The following is a 23,595-nucleotide window of genomic DNA, read 5'->3' as shown; positions in this document are numbered from 1 at the left end:
CCAGGTGTGCTGCAACGTCCCCTCCCCTTTTTGGTTTCAAATTTTGAATTCAAATTTCCTAACTCCTTCCCTTTTCCCAATGCCCTAACCCTTCTCTTTTTTCTCATTCCTTTATTTTTGTTCCTACCCTTAACCAACCTAACCCTCTCTTGCCCCCTATATTTTCTGTTCTTCCCCTTTTTCTCTGTTTTTTTTTTTTTGGCAAGAAAATCTTTAAGTTTGGTGTTGTCGAGTAAGCTCTTTATTTTTCTTTCATCAATAGCACCGCAAGCTCCTTTACCACAACAAGAATAACTCCCTCATTTCTCAAATGAGGCTGAATCAAGACAGTCATGACATTCTTCTCAATCAGATTATGGGTGAGCAAGAGAATCAGCACCTTGAGCTTCTTCGAGTGAGACAAGAGATAGGGAGGCTGAGAGGACCACAAGAAGCACAAAATGCCGAGGAGATGACCATAATGATCATTGAGGTGGTTGAGTTCTTTTCATGCTCGCTTTTTTGTTTCTTCCTTTATGATTATGATTATGTTTTCTGTTTCCTATTTATTTCCAATTATTTGCATGATTTCTATTTTTCTATCTTTCATTAGTTTTTAGCTATTTTTTTATTGATGGTTTTATTTTAATGATGTCTCATGTAATGTCTTCAAGTAGTATTTAAAAAAAAGGCAAAAAAAGAAAGAGAAAAGTTGTGTTATTATATTAGAAGTTGAGTTTATTTTTATAATTGTCTTGTCATATTACATGTGATGGTATATATACTTGTGATTATGATTACATAGAGAGAATAATATATGAATTACCTTGGAAAAGAGGAATGTTGATTCTTGAGGTACAAGGACTTAGAGATGTGTAATGAAACCTCCAAAAATGAACAAGAGGTTGATCCTTGGACCAAAATAATTGGCAAGAAAAAGAAAAAAAGAGAACAGAAAAAGCAAAAAAAAAAAAAAAGAAAAAACTGATGAAGAGATCAAAAGAAAATCAAGTTGCAAAGCTCTGAGCATCAATGGTTGAGACCCAATTATGTGTCTGTGGTGTCTATTGTCCAAGGGACAGCTTGAGTGATTAGATTCGAAAGATGCTTCATCACCGGATAACTTAGACCAAATGGTCTGGGATTATCGATTGACAACCTGTTACACAAGTCACCTTGAAACAAGACATTTAGCAGTCCAAAGAGACTCTGGGCATCAATATTTGGGATTATAGTTTCAGCTATATGCTTGTGGTGCAACCGTATCAAAGAGAGGTTTGAGTAACTAGATCGTCGGAGTATACCTTTTTGGCAAGGTGGCGCTAAATGGCACATCACTGGAATTTAGCACCGGATCACACGAACTCCCCATTCTTCTTGGGATAGGTGGCGCTAAATGCTACGTCCTCGGCATTTAGCGCTAGGTCTTTGGAAAGCATACATAACCTTGTAGGATAGGTGTCACCGGCGTTTAGTTCCAGTAGGGAGATTTGGAGTGATCCCCACGTCTATGCGCAGATCAACACGGAAGAATCAATTGAATTCAAATCAAGTTTTAAAATAGAAAAAGACAATGTTAGCTTTTAATTTAAGTCTTGTATCAATTAGGATTAGGACTATAAATAGGGAAGATTAGAAGCCCTGCAGGCTCTTTTTCTCTTCTCTACTTCGGCACTTTACAATTTACATTTTTACACTTGAGGATTTTCTCTGCACCATGAGCCACTAAACCTTCATTGTTAAGGTTAGGAGCTCTATTTATTTTGATGTATTAATAACTATTTATTTTTCTACTCTTAATTAATGCATTGATTTCTGTTTAAGAATTGGTTTCGTTCTTCATCATAAGGATTAGAGCATATTGGAAAATAACCCTAATCTAAATTGAATTCCTTTGAATCTTGAAAAAGTTAAATCACTGGAATTAAAGCTTGAAACCCTTTTCTCACAATTTTTCAATTATCTAGAATTAATGTGATACATGATATATAATCAGATTATTTTTGGGTTCATAGAGATTGTGTGGCTTATAAATCAGAATTTGAACTTAATCTTTTATCACAATTGATTGATCAAGGAATTGACGATTGGTTAGGTTAGAAGAGATTGAATTGTCAAGGAATTAGAATTCAATCACCTAGGGTTTGTCATGAACTAAATCTTTGTACAATCAAGGTAGTTGACAATGATTGTTAATCTGGAAATTTAATCATCTCCAAAGCGTTAACTCTCTTCTCATATTATTTTCTCACATGTTTGTTGTTTGCATTCTTCAATTCACTGTTTTTTATGCTATTTGATATTCAAAAATCTTAATTTCACTTGTCTAATTAGAATAATTAGTCAATCATTGCTTGTTTAGTCCGTTAATCCTTGTGGGATCGATACTCACTCACCATGAACTTATTATTTGATACGACTCGGTGCACTTGCCGGTAGTTTGTGGTAAAACTCCGCATCAGGGTATAAGGATAATTTTAGAATTTTGGATAATTTTTTAGTGTTCGAATAGTTTTGTCTACCGAAATTCACTTTTTATGATTACAAGTTAGTTTTAGTTTTTTTTATAGTCAAATTTATCAATGTTGATCTAGTCACTATAACTCAATGTTGCAACTTATAATTTGGAGATTTGGTCATCAAAAGAATGTCAGGGCTTTCATGAGTTATAATGTTGTTGTGCATAATTCGACCTATACCTATAACTTGGCAACTTCTACTTATAACTCGAAGAGCAATCAAACAAAGAGACAGAATCATTCAAATGAAACAGAAAAATAACCTCCTTACACATCACCTCTTAATAACTTAGGAAAGAAGTTGAAACAGATGTTGAAACTTCAAACATAATTGCATTGTGATTCACAACAATCGAAGATATTCAAAAATAATTATATCTTTAAAAGTAAGTCTATATGAAGTAAAAGGTAAAATGCATCTGAAAGTTTAATACTCATTTAAGTCATTATTATTCTCTTTTTTAGATTATTAATGACTTGAGTGTCAAAATATTTTTTTGTAAATACTCATTTCGTTTAATATTTTTTAAAATCTAACGTATATCTCAACCTATAAAAAAGATAGGACAAAGATAGGACGATATCTCTCTTTTTATAATGAGCTATGCATCAAACACTCTTTATAAACAAGAACAAATAATATAATGTTTCATGTTCAATTCGATTTTGATATTTTAATAAAAAAGCAATGACTATGTTCTCAACAAGTTAAAGTGTTAATCACAGAAGAATTTGAATATGTAGTCAATGATATGATTGATAATAAGAATATGTTATTACTAGTGAATACTAGAATATTTTTAACACATGAACATTTTTTTAGAAAAAAAAAAAAGACTAATAATATTTTGATTCATTCATTAAATTTATTAAAATATAAAATTTATTATATATATAAATTTAGTTAAGTATAAGAAACAAATTCACTTTTGCAACCACTAAAAAAAAGTGAAGTATCGTTTTTGTCTTTAGCGTTTGGGATACTTTTTAAAATTATTTCTAATATTTAAATTGTCCTATTTAAGTCTCTAACATTTTAAAATCGTCATAATATTGTCCTACTGTTAGTGATCTGTTAATAGAATTAACGGTGAGACAAAATTGAGATAATTTTGAAATGTTAAACACTTAAATAGAACAAAAATATTGGGATAAAAATAATACATTACTCTTAGAAAAATTACCAAATCAAGTAAAATGACAGTAAATTTTAATAGAATGAATTGTATTACAAATTTAAAATTTTTACTCATATTTGTAAAATGACTTGTATATAAACTTTTAGAAAATAAAAAAAAAGCATCGTATATGTACAAAGTATAAATTATACCTTTTATTCTATAATATACTAAATTTTTTTAATGTTTAATTTAATTAAACTTTATTTTTAACTTTAAATACATTTTAATTTTTTCTTCAATAATTTTAATTTTTTTTACGACAGATAATTATATTTTTTTATTTTTCTCTTAATTAAAAAATAAATTTACTTAGAATAAAAGTAATATGATGATTAAGAGTAAAATTAAAAAATAAATTTCTTTAGAATAAAAATAAAAAATTTTAAATTCATAATACAATTTATTTCGTTAAAATTTATTTTTATTTTATTTGACTTGTTAATTCTTCTAAGAGTAATGTATTATTTTTGTCTCTAATTTTTTTTTGTTTTATTTAAATCTCTAACGTTTTAAAATTGTTTCGATTTTGTCCCACTGTCAATTTTGTTAATAGATCACTAATGCAGTGTTTGTTTAGTAGGTGTGGTCCACCAAATTTTGAGACACAGTGACACACTCATACCTATGTTTTATGTTTGGTTTTTAAATATATAAAATAAGAAGAGACACCGTAGTATATATTAATACATAAATACATAAAATTTGTGTATTACCACTTTATTGAGACACTAAGACACAAAGATTAAGACATAAGTTTTTCTACTTCTATCTTTAACAGCGGTGATAGTGGTGATTTTTTTTTTCTGGAATAAGGATAATATTGACATTTGTAATTTATTTTCTATCTTGTGTATAATTATCAAACAAAGTAAAAATTTTGTGTCTCTTTATATATGTCTTTAATATTTATGTATTTGTGTCTATATCTTCACTCATATATGAACTAAACACAGCATAATAACATAATAATATGAGATAATTTTAAAATGTTAAAAATTTAAATAAGATAACTTAAATATTTGAGATAATTTTAAACATTAAAAATAAAAAACCATATTTTACTTAAAAAAATAAAAAGCAAATATACAAACATAATATAATCATGGTTGGATGTCTCGGGTAGTTTGTACAATTTCCTAATTTGTGTTGGACCATTGCAACATTGACTATTTGTCGTTTTCGTAAAAGCGCTAATGATCATTTCACCACTCACCAGCCACTTTAACCTGCTACTCGTTGCCCCCACCTTTCCAAATGCTATTATTCTCCAAAAATGATAAATAATAAAGAGCCAGGATCTAAGTCTACCAAAGGACTTAAGTTCATAATTAATAAGAAAGTTAATTAACAGTACTGTATAACAACTGATTCGAACGCAAGATCCTGTCCATACATAGTAGCAGTATTAGCAGGTAAATATTTAAATGTTTTAAGAAGATAACCATTCCTATTATGATGTATAATTGCACAAGTACTTTTTTGAATTGCAATAAGTTAACCATCAAAAAAGAAGCTAAAATGATGATTTACCTTAATTAGGAACCTCATTATCACTAGTTCAACCATCCAATTTTTAAGTATAATATACCTTACTGGCTTACTTCCCTCATTTAGTTGGCTATATTTTCCTGATTTCTAATTCCAAATAGATGGTAAAATATAATTACAGATCCTACATATTTACCAATACAGGATGTATTTTTATTTGGAATACTACGAACATTTTGGATTCCTTGTTTGAGAGATGATAAAAATAGTATAACAGATTTTATTCTTTGAATTCTATGAAAACGAAAGTTAAAGTTGTCAAACAATTTTTTTAAGTCAAAATTATCAAACAATCTAGATATGATGGCAAAGTTTTAAAAAATAAGCCATTTAATTTTATTTCTAAAACTCAATAAATAAATGATGTATTTTTCTTATATTCAAAGTTTTTTGTATAGATAAAAAGAAAAGGCAATTAGAAGATATTTTATTAATTGATTTTGAAAGAAACATCTCTTTTTTGGGGAGTGTCCTCATTGGAGAGGAATTAGATTAGATAACGATTAACGAGAGAATTAAATTAAATTGATATCTATTATGCAATATGGAATGAAAGTATTAATTAATTAATTAAGTATAATTAGGGAAGGGAAGGCCCACATGTGACCCATGGGGACCACATGAGTGTCCATCCCATCGACCATCATCCATAAAACAGTCACACTTACTCGTTCAGTCTTTCCTTGATTCCTTCTCACAAAGCCAGTAAGCCACAGCCATCAACAGCGGTTTTGAGTTTCCCTTCTCAGTTCTAACCGTTACTCTTCGGAGTCATACTCGCATTGACTCACCCAGCGGTAGCGGGGCTCCTCCACCCATTAAGCCAACGTCTAACGTCTAACTTCTAACGTCTAACGCCCTTCGCCTTCAGTTACATCCACTGCACACACCAACACCATAGAGCCGTTTCTTCACTGCAACACCTCATTCACTCGGTATTTATTCTATTTACTCTCACACTTTCTTCTATTTCTGCATTCGCTTCTACTTTTATATACCTCCATTATTCGTCACAATACATCACAATCTCATAACGCAGGTAACGGGCACAGATCTGGAACGAAGCAGGAATAGGTTCTACCCAACTGAGTGAGTAGTAACCCCTTCCTCGCTTTCAATTTTTGAATTCGGAATAAAAAGCCAAAAAGGAGCACCGTATCTGCTTGGTTCTCACCCTCTTGGAACCACTTTCCCTTTTTTGTTTCTTTATTTTTACTGGATTAAATTAATTTGTGTTCCCTTTTCTAATTTATTTTGAAAAAAAGAAGGAAAGAGAGGGATTAAAAACAGAACCTGCCAGCGCTCATTCTTTTATGCACAAGTTTCTCAGTGTCCCCTCCTGCTTTCATCGACAACCTTCTAGGAATCAGATTTCTCTTTCCCACGCTTTTTCGGTTTTTCTCTGTCTCAACTTCTCAAACCCTCCCCCTTTTTCCCCCTTTATTCTGTTTTCCAAAGCGGGAATGAGAGCCAGATTTTGTATCTTATGTTTACACTAACACTTGGTCCTTCTTCTTCTTCTTGTCTTCATTTTCAGCTCATGCAGCAGTTTAGTAGTATGCTTGCAGTGTAAATAAACAAGCTGAAACACCTCGTTCCCTGTTGCTGCTGGAAGTGGAAAATACTTGGAAAACGGTGGAAATGGAGTTCCTACGTATTTTGTTATCTTCCATTTGTTTGTTGGTTGTGATTGATCACTGGCAAGGAAATGCTGAACCTGTTGAGGATAAGCAAGCTTTGCTTGATTTTGTGAACAAATTCCCTCCTTCTAGACCTCTGAATTGGGATGAGACCTCCTCCATGTGTGCCAATTGGACCGGAGTCACTTGCAGTGAAGATGAGTCCCGGGTCATCGCCATTCGCCTGCCGGGGGTTGGATTCCATGGCCCAATTCCGCCGGATACTGTTAGCCGCCTCTCGGCACTGCAAACTTTGAGCCTCAGATCCAATGTCATAACTGGGCGGATACCTTCTGACTTTTCTAATTTGAAGAACTTAACTTTACTGTATCTTCAGTTCAACAATTTCTCTGGTCCTTTGCCTGATTTCTCAGTTTGGAAGAATCTTACTATTGTCAATTTGTCCAATAACCATTTCAATGGCAGCATTCCTGATTCCCTTTCCAATTTGACCGAGCTTGCTGGTTTGAACCTTGCAAACAACTCTCTTTCTGGCGAAATTCCCAATCTCCAGTTGCCAAGACTGCAGCTGCTGAATCTGTCTAACAACAATTTGCATGGGAGTGTGCCTAAATCCCTCCAGAGGTTTCCTGATTCGTCCTTTTTTGGAAATAATATTTCTCTTGGGAGCTCTGCTGTTGTTCCGCCAGTGCCTCCTCCGGTTTATGGGCCTTCTTCAAGGTCTAAGAAGCACGGAAGGCTCAGCGAAACAGCGCTGCTGGGAATTACTATTGCCTGTGGTGTTCTAGGCCTTGTGGCATTTGTTTTCTTGATCTTTGTATGCTGCTCAAGAAGGAGGGGTGAAGATGATGATGCCTTCAGTGGGAAGTTGCACAAGGGTGACATGTCTCCCGAGAAAGCTGTATCGAGGAACCAGGATGCGAATAATAAGCTGTCTTTCTTTGAGGGGTGTAATTATGCCTTTGATTTGGAGGATTTACTCAGGGCTTCTGCTGAGGTACTGGGAAAGGGAACGTTTGGTACTGCATACAAGGCAATACTGGAAGATGCAACCACGGTTGTTGTGAAGAGGTTAAAGGAGGTAGCAGTTGGAAAGAAGGATTTTGAGCAACACATGGAAATAGTAGGAAACCTTAAACATGAGAATGTGGTTGAGCTCAAGGCATATTATTATTCCAAAGATGAGAAATTAATGGTATATGATTACTATAGCCAGGGTAGTGTCTCGTCAATGTTACACGGTATGTAGCATAATTTTAGCCCCTTGTTTTGTCAATAATAAATGAGTGGCATCTTACTTGTTCTTAGACTTAATATCCTTAATCTGCTACTAGTAGAAATATATGATCCCTCATATTTACTAATTCAGATGAACTTGATTCATCATAAAAAGGGGACTTGGATCTTCAATTAGCTTTTTGTATGATTTCACCTCCCTAGCTTATCATGTGTTTACCTGAGTTGGTTTGAAGAAATACTCTGCATATCACGAGGGAAATTTAACTTTCTTTCCTAAGAACTGCTATTGTTTCTCAATTGTTTGAAACATTCTTTATGTAATGTAAGTCTGACTAAGAACTCGGCTATAACAATTTTAATGGAAGTATTAACTTTGAAGTTATAAAGGTAGTGTTTGGCTTCCCATTTATTGTTTTCACTTTTCAGAAACACTGGATCATTACGTTGTACATGATATATCGCTCATATAAATTTTTGTTTTTTCCTCTTGAGGGCAGAGATAATCTTAACAGGGTTTCTTACATATGCAGTTTGCTTGAGAAGTCAGGATTCAAACTTTGCAACCAAATAATCAATTAAAAGCAATCTGAGTTAAAAATGTTATTTTAGTCAATTGTACATATTGCAAACTATATCCATATACTGTCGGAATGTGTAACATTTGTCATGCTTCTGAGATTTTCAGGTAAAAGAGGAGAGGAAAGAGTGGCTCTAGATTGGGATACTCGGCTGAAAATAGCCCTAGGTGCTGCCAGAGGCATTGCTCGTATCCATGTTGAGAATGGAGGTAAACTCGTGCATGGCAACATCAAATCCTCAAATATCTTCCTCAATACTAAACAGTATGGTTGTGTATCCGACCTTGGTCTCGCATCCATAATGAGCTCACTTGCCTTACCCATCTCACGAGCTGCTGGTTACCGAGCACCTGAAGTTACGGACACCAGGAAAGCGGCACAACCTTCAGATGTTTACAGCTTTGGCGTGGTGTTACTTGAGCTTCTGACAGGGAAATCTCCTATTCACACAACTGGTGGGGATGAGATTATCCACCTGGTGAGATGGGTTCATTCGGTTGTGCGAGAGGAGTGGACAGCCGAGGTGTTTGACTTAGAGCTGATGAGGTATCCAAATATAGAGGAAGAGATGGTGGAAATGCTACAGATAGCAATGTCATGCGTGGTAAGGATGCCCGACCAGAGACCAAAGATGTCTGAAGTTGTGAAGATGATAGAAAATGTGAGGCAAATTGATGCAGAGACTCGGCCGTCTTCCGACAACCAAGCAGAACAGAAATTACCACAACATGACATCGATAATTCCCCTTCTTCCTCTCCCTCACCCTTGCCAAAAGGAAGTGAATGAAAGAGAGAAAGAAATCTATTGGCTTTATTTGATTTGATTGTATCTGTCAATGTTTTACTGAAAGTTCTGAACAAGAATGATTAATTTTTGCCGCCCATATTCAAGTTGCATGTGACTTGGTTAGTGGGTACTTCCCCCATTCTTCCCTTACTTTAATGTGACATTAGATTTGAGGTTGTTTTGTTTGCACCAAGAAAAGGATGCACCTTTTCCTTGGTAGATGGTGTTTACTATCTTTTCTGAACTTCTCCATGCTGTAGGTTTAGGGTTTGTAAGGTTCTTGGAATATCATAACAAGAGATTGAAATACGAAAAAGGTTGTTTGGAACTCAGAAGTTGACCTCTCCTCTTTTACACGCTGCTTGTGTTCATAGTTCATACAATGATCGGAAACACTAAACAGCTAACTTATTTTTTAATTTTTTATGCTGACATGTTGAAACAACTGAGAGTCTCGAATTTAAAAAAGAAAAACTGATCTCAAATGCCTCAAATAAGTGACACGGTTTGTCTTTATGTGTTGACAATTCTTAAATGGTAGTAGAATAAATGAATAATCTTTTATAAAGATGTAATAATGTATCAGCCAAAATTTATAAGAAATTGAAGAATTAAAGTCAAAAGCAAAAATTTATGCGTGTGCTTTCCTCCTACGTGCTTGGTTGGGAAAAAGGACAAGAAAAATAAGACTACAAAATTCAGAAAGCAATGAACACGTAGCACGAATCCATTGACCCCCTCGAAGGGTATATATTTTGTTTTTTTGCTACCACATCGTTTGATTATTTGCTAGTTGTGCATTGAACCCGGAGAATTTCGAATTGGTTTTTCCTTGCCGTTCTTCTTTTATTTGGATAATTAATCAAAATTGAGTTTAACGTGAAGTTATTAGTGACATTTGGGAAAGAACATGGTAAAAACTAAAAAGGGTGCTATAAGAAGAGGGTGAGTACTAAACGAAGACAACATGGACCACGTGTTAAGTATTCCGTCAATTGTCACCGGTGAAAATTTTAAGTGTTGACATTAATAATTGGCATCGATCAAATAATCAGGAAGAAGGGTCCACCGAATGTGGTCCAAATCTTCTCCTTCTTAAAAGGAGAATGTTGTTTGCTTCAACACTTGATATATGGATGAAAATAGAGACTGGTGTATTGAGGTGTTGTCTAAAGGGAAAAATTATGCTTTATATGTACAAAAGTAATTCACGTCGCTTTAATGACTTAAGCTTATGCCTCTAATTTTAATAAATAAATCTAGGGGATGAATTTCCGGCTGAATCTTTTGTTATCATTATCACACTATTTTGTTTGTGAAAAGAGACGACAAATTGAGTGTAGAAGCAGTCTCTTTCATTTGTTTAACTTAATTTTATACATACTTAGTTTCGGTTATTATACAGGTGTTATGCATATTTTTAAATGATTTCAAATTAAAAGAAAGCATTAAAATGCTTCCAATATAGTCGAAGGACTTTGAATTTAAAAAAAATGCAAAAATTTTAAAAGAAGAAAAAAAATTGCAAAAAAAAAAAGTAAATTGCTAAAAGTAAATTACAAGAATTTTAAAATAAAAAGTAAAAACATGAAAATCTTACAGAAAAGAAACTCAAGGCAAACTTAGAAAGTCGCTAGGATGTGAGTGTGCGTGAGTGTTTTCCTGAGAACGAATTCCAACCTCTTAATGCTACTAAACCTTCTTAATTTATAGAGCAACTCAACCAATCTTATTTCGCCAAGTGTCACACTCCGAAGGATTCAAAAAATAGTTGTTCCTGCTAAATGCAAATCCAAGTAACTGCTTCCTTCGCACAGGCTGTCTTCGATCTCCATATTTTGATTTGTAAACTTCACGCTTCGACAATTTTGAGTGAATTGAGACCTTTTGTATCGATTTCCATCTTCTTGAGTCGACATCCCTGATTAATCCAATCGATCGAAAATCTTCGACCAACAAATTGTCCCTAGGATTATTATTGTCATCGAAATTTTCAATAAGATGAAAATAGTTAATCCTAAATAAATTTCATTTAATACCAATAATAATTAAAAGAAAAAGAAAGTCCATTCTCATGCAGTCACGACCCTATTAATTGTGAACATTACGCACGCCATTAATTAAATACATTTCAATTTTTTAGGGTTATAAATTTAATGAAGAGCAACTTCCCTTTCAAAAATTCAAAAATTTTCTGAGTTTGTTTATCTTAAAAAAAATCTATCCTTTCAACTTCTAACTCCATTTTTGCCGCTACAAAGGGATTCAAGTTTTAATCCTTACTTTTCTTCTTCATTTTACTAGTATGTTCCTCTTTTTTTCTCACTTTTATTATAATGAACAACTTCTATTCAATTTTTAATTCATGAAATTGAATAACAATAGTGTTTAATCGCTAGGATTTTTATGCAAGCGTGCGATTATTTCTTCTACATTCTACTAAAATCGACATTGAATCTTTTTTTTCCTTTTAGATTTATGCGAGAATGGATGCCTCTCCTTCTGTAGTATCATCCCCATCAAAAAATAAAGGAAAACAAATTGAGAAACACAAAGAAAGAAAAGAAACTACAAAACTCTTCAAATATTCAAGTTTAAAAATCCTTTCCACTGATGCAGATACTGTCATTAAAGACCCAGAAGATACCATTAATGGCAAGAAAATTTTATTCCCCTTTTCTGTCGAGAATGAACTTCATTGTTTTCTTAGCCCTTTGAACTCTCCTGAACAAGCATAAAAGATTTTTCACTACTTTTTGAGTAGTGAAAATCAGGATTTGCTAATCAAACAGAACCTTTTCGTTGCCCCTTTTATTGACAATTCCCGTCCATTTCGTAACAATCCCAAGATTTCTTTCAAAGGTGCAAATTTTCTTGCCTGGTTTCAAATATTAGAACCTTTTAAAACCGGCGCATGAAAATTTTGAGGAATCTATGACCTTCTAAAACTTTTACAATACCAACAATCAACTCATCATTGGATGATCGGAGCTCCCTTATGTTTTTGGAGCAAAACAACTAACAATTTTTATTTACCATGTGGTATCGTTGGTCCCACACTCTTTGATATAGAAACTATCATAAGACTCCTATCAAATGGCCTTACAATTACTTTTGACATGAAGCCTGAACACATATACAACATCATTGAAAAAAGTTCCTATGGCTTAATGTCATAGGAGAACAACATACACCAGTTACAAATGATGAACATGTGGCCTTTTGGTGCACGAAATTGTGATCCTTAACAACGGTGGCAAAAACTTGGTGCTTAGAACGTAATTCACATACTTTGTCACAACTTCGCACAACTAACCAGCAAGTGCACTAGGTCGTCTAAGTAATAAACCTTACGTGAGTAAGGGTCGATCCCACGGAGATTGTCAGCTTAAAGCAAGCTATGGTCACCTTGTAAATCTCTGATGCACGGAAAACTTGTCTCATAACAAATTTCCTTCGGTAAGTGTACAGAATTTCATCGTCAAGTAAAAACTCACAATAGAGTGAGGTCGAATCCCACAGAGATTGATTGATCAAGCAACTTTAATTAGAGGAATGTTCTAGTTGAGCGAATCAGAATTTGAGTTGAGAATTGCAGAAAATAAAATGGCGGGAAAGTAAATAACAGAAAAAGTAAATGCTAGAAATAAAGAGCTGAAAGTAAATGACGGAAAGTAAATTGCAGAATTATAAATCGGAATGGGGTAACTGCTCATAAAAGTAAATGACAGAAACTAAAGAGAATGGGTAAGATCAGAAATGGGGAGTTCATTGGGCTCAGGAGATGTTGCATTCTCCGGATCAATTTCATTTTCATCTCTTCCTCAATCAATGCATTCATTGATCTCCTTGGCAATCTTAAGTGATCGAATTACAATTCCTTGTAATTCAATCTCTCAAATCTTGATCAATAGCCAATTCCTTGGTCAATTGCTCATGAGAAGAGATGAAGTATGGTCACTGATTATACCACATGCATTTTCCAAATCAAGTATTGAGAGGATTATAGTCACATATCCATCCAAACCCAATTTGGTCCAGCATGAGAAAGCATTTCTAGCATGATCTCTTCCTTCCTCTTTCAAGGTTCAGAAGAGATCCAAGTTTGAATAGCTTCTTTTCCAAGATAACTATCAAATTGGATGAAGATCGAAAGCTTTCAAGTAAAATCAAGAAAACAGATAGAAGAAGAATGATGAAAACTAGTATTGATCCATCAAATCACAACAGAGCTCCCTAACCTAATGAAAGGGGTTTAGTTGTTCATAGCTCTGGAAAATAAAAGCAAAGATAGAGAATACATCATGAAAACAAAACTAGAAGTGCAGAGAATGGCAAAATACATAGAGTAGTTTTCCCCCAATTTCCCAATCTTCTAATCAATTCAAAGCTACTCCTATATATACTACTCTTCTGATCTTCTAGTTGGCTCCTCAAGTCTTGGGTATGGGCCTTTGGATCTTGAGTTTGAAGCAGTTATCTTCTTCATTGGGCTCAGCTTTACTTGCAGAGAAAAAGTGTGAAGTGGGCAGGGACTTTAGCTCAGGACGTTAGTGGTGTTAACGTTAAGTGAAATTGTGGGTTCGAGAACGTTAGTGACAATCACCTTTTTCACTAACGTTCCTGACCCAAGTTAGAGCCACGTTAACCTCAACGTTAGTGGCACAAACGTTGCCACTAACGTTGCCTCTTGGTCCTTCGCACACGTTATTGGGACTTACCTTTCCCAATAACGTTGAGAAGCCTCCCCCTTTCTTACGTTAGAGTCCACGTTAACTTAGTTAACGTGGCTCTTAACGTTAACTTGCCAACCTTCGAGAACGTTAGTGATACTTACCTTTGTCACTAATGTTCCAATGTGCCCCTATCTCCCACGTTAGAGTCCACGTTAACTAGGTTAACGTGGCCTCTAACATAGGTGAATGTCACTAATATTGACTCATCATCTCTCTTCTTCACGTTAACTAAGTTAACGTGGCTCATTGTGGCTTGTGTGGTTCATTCCAACGTTAGTGACAAAGTTAGGTGTCACTAACGTTGGCGATCATATACTTTCTCCACGTTGGCTTCCACGTTAACTAAGTTAACGTGGCTTGTGGAGGCTTGGCCAATGTTAGTGACAAAGTTAAATATCACTAACGTTGGCTTCTCTTTTGCTTCTTAACGTTAGAAGCCATGTTAACTAAGTTAACGTGGCCACTTATGATCTTGGCCCAATGTTAGTGACAAAGGTAAGTGTCACTAACGTTGGCTCCATTTTCTTTCCTCCACGTTAGAGTTCACGTTAACTTAGTTAACGTGACTCTTAACGTGGGCTATGATGGCTTCGAGGACGTTATTGGCGATTACTTTTCTCATTAACTTTGCAAGCTAGCTCCCATTCCTACGTTAGAAGTCACGTTAGTGAGACTAACGTGGCTGCTAACGTGGTTCTTCCTTGCTTCCTTTGTCCTGAAATCAAGCAATAAAGTGCATCAAAGTTCTAGTCCAAGTCATGGGAAATGCAACATCCAATTTGTCATTAATTTCATGCAAAATCCTCATGAAATCATGTAAAGTGCACAATGTATGCTTGAATCAAGATGTAAGTGAATATCTACCCAAAACTAGCTTATTCTCTAAGGAAATGCATGAAACTTCTTTAAAAACAGTAAAGAAAAGGTCAGTAAAACTGGCCAAAATGCCCTGGCATCAATCTCAGTCAGGCGGATTCAAATGGTTATAGAGTTTTAATAATTAAAAGATAAATAAAACGTAAAATAGGATAGAGATACTTATGTAAGTCATTGGTGAGAATTTCAGATAAGCGTATAGAGATGCTTTCGTTCCTCTTGAACCTCCACTTTCCTGCTGTCTTCATCTAATCATTCCCACTCCTTTCTATGGCAAGCTGTATGTTGGGCATCACCGTTGTCAATGGCTACATCCCGTCCTCTCAGTGAAAATGGTCCAATGCGCTATCACTGCATGGCTAATCATCTGTCGGTTCTCGATCATACTGGAATAGGATTCAATAATCCTTTTGCGTCTGTCACTACGCCCAGCACTCGTGAGTTTGAAGCTCGTCACAGCCATCCCTTCCCAGATCCTACTCGGAATACCACAGACAAGGTTTAGACCTTCCGGATCTCGGGAATGGCCGTCCATGGATTCTAACTTATACCACGAAGACTCTAATATCTCGGACTCGGTCCCCTGTATTAGATACCTAAGAGATACTCATTCTATCTCATCTTCATGTAGAACAGAAGTGGTTGTCAGGCACGCGTTCATAAGTGAGAATGGTGATGAGCGTCACATAATCATCACATTCATCATGTTCTTAGGTGCGAATGAATATCTTAAAATAGGAATAAGCTTGAATTGAATAGAAAAACAATAGTACTTTGCATTAATTCATGAGGAACAGTAGAGCTCCACACCTTAATCTATGGTGTGAAGAAACTCTACCATTGAAAATACATAAGTGATAATGGTCTAGGCATGGCCGAATGGCAAGCCTCCATGATCTAAGAACTAAACGTCCAGAGATGTAAATACAATAGTAAAAAGTCCTATTTATACTAAACTAGTTACTAGGGTTTACAGAAATGAGTAAATGATGCAAAAATCCACTTCCGGGCCCACTTGGTGTGTGCTTGGGCTGAGAATTGAAGCTTTCACGTGTAGAGGTCTTTCTTGGAGTTAAACGCCAGTTTGTAACCTGTTTCTGGCATTTAACTCTGCTTTGCAACCTGTTTCTGGCGTTTAACTCCAGAATAGGGCAGAGAGCTGGCGTTGAACGCCAGTTTGCGTCATCTAAACTCGAGCAAAGTATAAACTATTATATATTTCTGGAAAGCCTTGGATGTCTAATTTTCAACACAATTGAGAGCGTGCCATTTGGACTCCTGTAGCTCCAGAAAATCCACTTTGAGTACAGGGAGGTCAGAATCCAACAGCATCTGCAGTCTTTCTTCAGCCTCTGAATATGATTTTTGCTCAAGTCCCTCAATTTCAGCCAAAGATTACCTGAAATCACAGAAAAACACACAAACTCATAGTAAAGTCCAGAAATGTGATTTTTATTTAAAAACTAATAAAAATATATTAAAAACTAACTAAATTATACTAAAAACTATGTAAAAACAATGCCAAAAAGCGTATAAATTATCCGCTCATCACAACACCAAACTTAAATTGTTGCTTGTCCCCAAGCAACTAAAAATCAAATAGGATAAAAAGAAGAGAATATACTATAAATTCTAAAATATCAATGAAACTTAGCTCCAATCAAATGAGCGGGACTAGTAGCTTTTTGCCTCTTGAATAGTTTTGGCATCTCACTTTATCCCTTGAAGTTCAGAATGATTGGCATCTATAGGAACTCAGAATTCAGATAGTGTTATTGATTCTCCTAGTTCAGTATGTTGATTCTTGAACACAGCTACTTTATGAGTCATGGCCGTGGCCCTAAGCACTTTGTTTTCCAGTATTACCACCGGATACATAAATGTCACAGACACATAACTGGGTGAACCTTTTCAGATTGTGACTCAGCTTTGCTAGAGTCCCCAATTAGAGGTGTCCAGGGTTCTTAAGCACACTCTTCTTTTGCTTTGGACCTTGACTTTAACCGCTCAGTCTCAAGTTTTCACTTGACACCTTCACGCCACAAGCACATGTTTAGGGACAGCTTGGTTTTGCTGCTTAGGCCAGGATTTTATTCCTTTAGGCCCTCCTATCCACTGATGCTCAAAGCCTTGGATCCTTTTATTACCATTGCCTTTTGGTTTTAAGGGCTATTGGCTTTTTGCTCTTGCCTTTTGGTTTAAAGAGCTCTTGGTTTTTTCTGCTTGCTTTTTCTTTTTCTTTTTCTTTTTCTTTTCTTTTTTTCGCCATATTTTTTTTTCTTTTTTTTTCTCTTTGCAAGCCTTGCTTATTCACTGCTTTTTCTTGCTTCAAGAATTAATTTTTATGATTTTTCAGATTATCAATAACATTTCTCCTTTTCATCATTCTTTCAAGAGCCAACATATTTAACATTCATAAACAACAATTTCAAAAGACATATGCACTGTTCAAGCATTCATTCAGAAAATAAAAAGTATTGTCACCACATCAAAATAATTAAACTAGTTTCAAGGATGAATTCGAAACCATGTACTTCTTGTTCTTTTGTAATTAAAACAGTTTTCATTTAAGAGAGGTGATGGATTCATAGGACATTCATAGTTTTAAGGCATAGATACTTAAATACTAATGATCATATAATAAGACACAAACATAGACATAAAGCATAGTAAATGAAAAACAGAAAATAAGAACAAGGAGATTAAGGAATGGGTCCACCTTAGTGAGGGTGACGTCTTCCTCTTCTTGAAGAACCAATGGTGCTCTTGAGCTCCTCTATGTCTCTTCCTTGTCTTTGTTGCTCCTCCCTCATAGCTCTTTGATCTTCTCTAATCTCATGGAGGATGATGGAATGCTCTTGGTGCTCCATCCTTAGTTGTCCCATGTTGGAACTTAATTCTCCTAGGGAAGTGTTGATTTGCTCCCAATAGTTTTGTGGAGGGAAGTGTATCCCTTGAGGCATCTCAGGGATTTCATGGTGACGAATTTCCTCATGCGCTTGTTGAGGTCCATGATCTCTTGTTTGCTCCATCCTTTTCTTAGTGATGGGCTTGTCCTCTTCAATGAGGATGTCTCCCTCTATGTTAATTCCAGCCGAATTACAGAGGTGGCAAATGAGGTGAGGAAAGGCTAACCTTGCCAAAGTAGAGGACTTGTCAGCCACCTTGTAGAGTTCTTGAGGTATAATCTCATGAACTTCCACTTCCTCTCCAATCATGATACTATGGATCATGATGACCTGATCTATAGTAACTTCAGACCGGTTGCTAGTAGGAATGATTGAGCGTTGAATAAACTCCAACCATCCTCTAGCTACAGGCTTAAGGTCCAGTCTTCTCAATTGAACCGACTTGCCTCTTGAGTCAACTTTCCATTGAGCTCCTTCCACACATATGTCCATGAGGACTTGGTCCAACCTTTGATCAAAGTTGACCCTTCTAGTGTAGAAGCGTGCGTTTTCTTCCATCATTGGCAAGTTGAACGCCAGCCTTACATTTTCCGGACTGAAATCTAAGTATTTCCCCCGAACCATGGTAAGCCAATGCTTTGGATTCGGGTTCACACTTTGATCATGGTTCATAGTGATCCATGCATTTGCATAGAACTCTTGAACCATTAAGATCCCGACTTGTTGAATGGGGTTGTGAGAACTTCCTAACCTTTTCTTCGGATCTCATGTCGGATCTCCGGATACTCATTCTTTTTGAGCTTGAAAGGAACCTCAGGGATCACTTTCTTCTTGGCCACAACTTTATAGAAGTGGTCTTGATGGACCTTTGAGATGAATCTCTCCATCTCCCATGACTCAGAGGTGGAAGCAATTGCCTTCCCTTTCCTCTTTCTTGAGGTTTCTTTGGCCTTAGGTGCCATTAATGGTTATGGAAAAACAAAAAGCTATGCTTTTACCACACCAAACTTAAAATGTTTGCTCGTCCCCGAGCAAAAGAAGAAAGAAAGTAGTAGTAGAAGAAGAAGAAGAATGGAGGAGAGGGAGAGAGGTATGTATTCGGCCAAGGGGAAGAAGAGAGGGTTGTGTTGTGTGAAAATGAAGAAGGAATGAGGGGTTTATATAGGAGTGGGGGAAGGTTTAGGGTTCGGCCATTAGGGTTGGGTTTGGGAGGGAAAAAGTTTGAATTTTGGAGGTAGGTGGGGGTGTTTGGGGAAGAGAGGATGGATGTGAGTAGTGAAGAGGTGATGAGAGAAGGTAGGGATCCTGTGGGATCCACAGATCCTGAGGGAATGCTGTGGAGTCCACAGATCCAGTGGGGTCAAGGACTTAACATCCCTGCTCCAATGAGGCGTGTAAAACGCCCTTAGCATGCATGTCTGGCGTTAAACGCCAGCTTGCTGCTTGTTTTTGGCGTTAAACGCCCAAATATAGCCTGTTTCTGGCGTTTAACGCCACTTCCATGCTCTGTTCTGGTGTTAAACGCTAGTCTGGTGCTTGTTTCTAGCGTTTAATGCCAGCTTGATGCTTCTTTCTAGCGTTAAACGCCAGTTTGATGCTTCTTACTGGCGTTTAAATGCCAGTAAGTTCTTCCTCCCGGGTGAGCTGTTTTTAATGCTATTTTTCATTCTATTTTTGATTTTTCAGTAGTCTTTGTGACTCCACATGATCATCAACCTAATAAAATAAAATAAAATAAAATAGATATAATTAAATAACATTGGGTTGCCTCCCAACAAGCGCTTCTTTAATGTCAATAGCTTGACAGTGAGCTCTCATGGAGCCTCTGATAAACCCCAATTTTGTGGTTTATCTTGTGCTTATTTTGAGGGATTTTATCACCTTTTTCCACATTTATTCAATGAAATAGCATAGTTTTGCAATTCTCCATTGATTTGTGCTTAAATGTGAAAACATGCTTTTTAGGCCCTAAAATTGGTGATTTTAATTCACTTTAATTCCTTTCGATGCCTTGATATGTTTGTTGAGTAATTTCAGGTTCATAAGGCAAGTAATGGATGGAAGAAGTGAGAAGAAAAGCATGTAAAGTGGGAGAACTCATGAAGAAATGAAGGAACCGTAAAGTTGTCAAGCCCGACCTCTTCGCACTCAAACGACCATAACTTGAGCTACAGATGTCCAAATGAGGCGGTTCCAGTTGCGTTGGAAAGCTAACATCTGGGGCTTCGAAATGATATAATTTTTGCCATATGTTGCTTTGCGTTCAGGGGCGCGCACACGCACTTTGCACGCGCGCCGATGCTGTCCGTGGCCCACTTTAATGAAATCGCCCCCAGCGATTTTGCAGCTCATTTTGGGCCCAATCCAACCCATTTCTGATGCTATTGAACCCAAGGATTGAAGGGGGAGTGAACCAAGTAGTCATAGTTTAGTTTTCATCATATTTTAGGGTAGAATTCTAGAGAGAGAGGCTCTCTCCTCTCTCTAGATTTTAGGGTAGTTTAGGTTAATCACTCTCAATTTTCTCTTTCAATTCTTGTTTTGGTTTAGTTTTCCTTCTTAATTTCTTGTATTACATCTTTGCTCTTTTAGTTCTACTTGTTCATTTCCTTTATTTTGTCCTCTTTTATGTTTATGAACTCTTGTTGGATTTGGATTTTTCTTTAATGAGATTTGATGTTTGATGTTCTTTTGATGTTGATTTGAGTTTTGATTTACTTTTCTTGCAATTGGTAGTTGGTAGATTTATATTTCTTGTACTTTTACTATGCTTTTCATTTGTACCCACCAAGTGTTTAACAAAATGCTTGGTTGGGCTTTAGAGTAGATTTTGAGCATTCTTGGCTTGGAAAGAGTAATTAGGCAATCTTGAGTCATGAAAACCCAACTTATGTTGGTGACCTAGAGTTGTTAGCTAATATTGTTTCCATTGACGCTAGTCTTTTTCTAGTTTAATTAGTAAGTTGATTAGGACTTTTGGATTGAGATTAGCTAGTCTCATTAGACTTTCTTCCAATGTTGGAGATGACATAATGAGATAAATTCTTGTTTATATTTGTGACATGATTAATTAGTCTTGTTTGACATTCTCCCGATGTGTGAGTTAACTAAATAAGGCGAATTAATCATGCATGACTAGGATAGAAAGCCTATGATCTCAATCCATTGCCATGAATGTCTCTTTTTATTAATTGCTCTCTTTAATTTGTCTTGCCATTTAATTCCTTGTCATTTATATTTTCTTGTCAAATTCCCAATCAACCCCCTTACCCCCTTTATAGCCAATAATTAATCACTTCATTGCAATTCCTTGTGAGACGACCCGGAGTCTAAATACTCCGGTTAATTCTTATTGGGGTTTGTACATGTGACAACCTAAATTTTTGCATGAAAGGATTATTGATTGGTTTGGAAACTATACTTTACAACGAGAATTCACTCATTTGAGGAAATTCTAAACCGTCAAGAATTCGTTCGTCAGCCTCACAGATATTCAGAGCATTCTTAGAACCTCACAATACCAAACTTAGAGTTTGAATGTGGGGGTTCAACACCAAACTTAGAGTTTGACTGTGGGGGCTTTGGTTGACTCTGCAGTGAGAGAAGTTTTTCAGGCTTCCTCTCCATGGTTATAGAAGGAGATCCTTGAGTTTTAAACACAAGGTTGTCCTCATTCAGTTGGAGGACCAATTCTCCTCTGTCCACATCAATCACAGCTCTTACTTTGGCTAGGAAGGGTCTTCCAAGGATGAAGGATTCATCCTCATCCTTTCCAGTGTCTAAGATTATGAAATCAGCAGGGATGTAAAGGCCTTCAACCTTTACTAGCACGTCCTCTACTAGTCCATAAGCCTGTTTTCTTGAGTTGTCTGCCATCTCTAATGAGATTCTGGTAGCTTGCACCTGAAAGATCCCAAGTTTCTCCATTACAGAGAGTGGCATTAAGTTTATTCCTGACCCCAGGTCACACAGAGCCTTCTCAAAGGTCATGGTGCCTACAGAGCCTTCTCAAAGGTCATGGTGCCTATGTTACAGGGAATTAGAAATTTACCAGGATCCTGTTTCTTTTGAGGTAATTTCTGCCTATCCAATGCATTCAGTTCATTGGTGAGCAAGGGAGGTTCATCTTCCCAAGTCTCATTACCAAATAATTTGGCATTCAGCTTCATGATTGCACCAAGGTATTTAGCAACTTGCTCTTCAGTAATGTCTTCATCCTCTTCAGAGGATGAATACTCATTAGAACTCATGAAGGGCAAAAGGAGGTTCAATGGAATCTCTATGGTCTCTAGATGAGCCTCAGATTCCTTTGGTTCCTCAAAGGAAAACTCCTTATTGGTCACTGAGCATCCCAGGAGGTCTACCTCACTAGGATTCACATCTTCCTCCTCCTCTTTGGGTTCGGCCACACCAAGTAAGGTAATGGCCTTGCACTCTATTTTTGGATTCTCTTCTGTATTGCTTGGGAGAGTACTAGGAGGGGTTTCAGTGACTCTTTTACTCAGCTGGCCCACTTATGCCTCCAAATTTCTAATGGAGGACCTTGTTTCATTCATGACACTTAAAGTGGCCTTAGATAGATCAGAGACTATATTTGCTAAGCTAGATGGATTCTTCTCAGAATTCTCTGTCTGTTGCTGAGTGGATGATGGAAACGGCTTGCTATTGCTAAACCTGTTTCTTCCACCATTATTAAAGCCTTGTTGAGGCTTTTGTTGATCTTTCCATGAGAAATTTGGATGATTTCTCCATGAGGGATTATAAGTATTCCCATAGGGTTCCCCCACGTAATTCACCTCTACTATTGTAGGGTTCTCAGGATCATAAGCTTCTTCTTTAGAAGATGCCTCTTGAGTACTGTTGCATGCAGCTTGCAATCCATTCAGACTCTGAGAAATCATATTGACTTGCTGAGTCAATATTTTATTCTGAGCCAATATGGCATTCAGAGTATCAATTTCAAGAACTCATTTCCTTTGAGGCGTCCCATTACTCACAGGATTCCTTTCAGAAGTGTACATGAACTGGTTATTTGCACCCATGTCAATGAGTTCCTGAGCTTCTGCATGCGTTTTCTTTAGGTGAATGGATCCACCTGCAGAATGGTCCAATGACATCTTAGATAATTCAGACAGACCATCATAGAATATATCCAGGATGGTCCATTCTGAAAGCATGTCAGAAGGACACTTTTTGGTCAGTTTCTTGTATCTCTCCCAAGCTTCATAGAGGGATTCACCTTCTTTCTATTTGAAGGTTTGAACATTCACTCTAAGCTTGCTAAGCTTTTGAGGAGGAAAGAACTTGGCTAAGAAAGCCGTGACCAGCTTATCCCAAGAGTTCAGGCTATCTTTAGGTTGAGAGTCCAACCATATTCTAGCCCTGTCTCTTACAGCAAATGGGAAAAGCATAAGCCTGTAGACCTCGGAGCCAACCCCATTGGTCTTAACAATATCACAGATCTGTAAGAACTCAGTTAAGAACTGAAAAGGATCTTCTGATGGAAGTCTATGAAACTTGCAGTTCTGTTGCATCAGAGAAACTAATTGAGGCTTTAGCTCAAAATTGTTTGCTCCAATGGCAGGGATTGAGATGCTTCTTCC

General features: G+C 36.4%; 1 protein-coding gene and 1 non-coding gene across 4 annotated transcripts; both read left to right on the top strand.

Annotated features, from left to right (window-relative positions):
* Nucleotides 1–5,901: 5,901 nt before the first annotated feature.
* On the top strand, nucleotides 5,902–9,806 carry LOC112732497 (probable inactive receptor kinase At4g23740). 3 transcript variants are annotated; one of them, XM_025781241.3, is made up of 5 exons: nucleotides 5,908–6,162; nucleotides 6,267–6,316; nucleotides 6,496–6,621; nucleotides 6,765–8,108; nucleotides 8,792–9,806. In XM_025781241.3, exons 4-5 carry the CDS (start codon nucleotides 6,869–6,871, stop codon nucleotides 9,469–9,471), a joined length of 1,920 nt encoding a protein of 639 aa, XP_025637026.1. In that variant the 5' UTR covers nucleotides 5,908–6,162; nucleotides 6,267–6,316; nucleotides 6,496–6,621; nucleotides 6,765–6,868; the 3' UTR covers nucleotides 9,472–9,806. The 3 variants fall into 3 exon arrangements, with proteins under 3 accessions (XP_025637025.1, XP_025637026.1, XP_025637027.1); XM_025781242.3 differs by having other exon boundaries at nucleotides 6,493–6,621; XM_025781240.3 differs by lacking the exon at nucleotides 6,496–6,621 and having other exon boundaries at nucleotides 5,902–6,162.
* A 13,357-nt stretch (nucleotides 9,807–23,163) lies between these two features.
* LOC112739034 (small nucleolar RNA R71) lies at nucleotides 23,164–23,271 on the top strand. Its single transcript, XR_003169975.1, has one exon. It is a non-coding gene; the product is annotated as a small nucleolar RNA R71 (small nucleolar RNA).
* The last annotated feature ends 324 nt before the right edge of the window (nucleotides 23,272–23,595 follow it).

Source organism: Arachis hypogaea, chromosome 13, assembly GCF_003086295.3.
Source record: "Arachis hypogaea cultivar Tifrunner chromosome 13, arahy.Tifrunner.gnm2.J5K5, whole genome shotgun sequence".
In the NCBI taxonomy this organism is placed as follows: domain Eukaryota; kingdom Viridiplantae; phylum Streptophyta; class Magnoliopsida; order Fabales; family Fabaceae; genus Arachis; species Arachis hypogaea.
The sequence above is the reverse complement of the archived record's forward strand: the minus strand, read 5'-3'. Positions and strand labels throughout refer to the sequence as shown.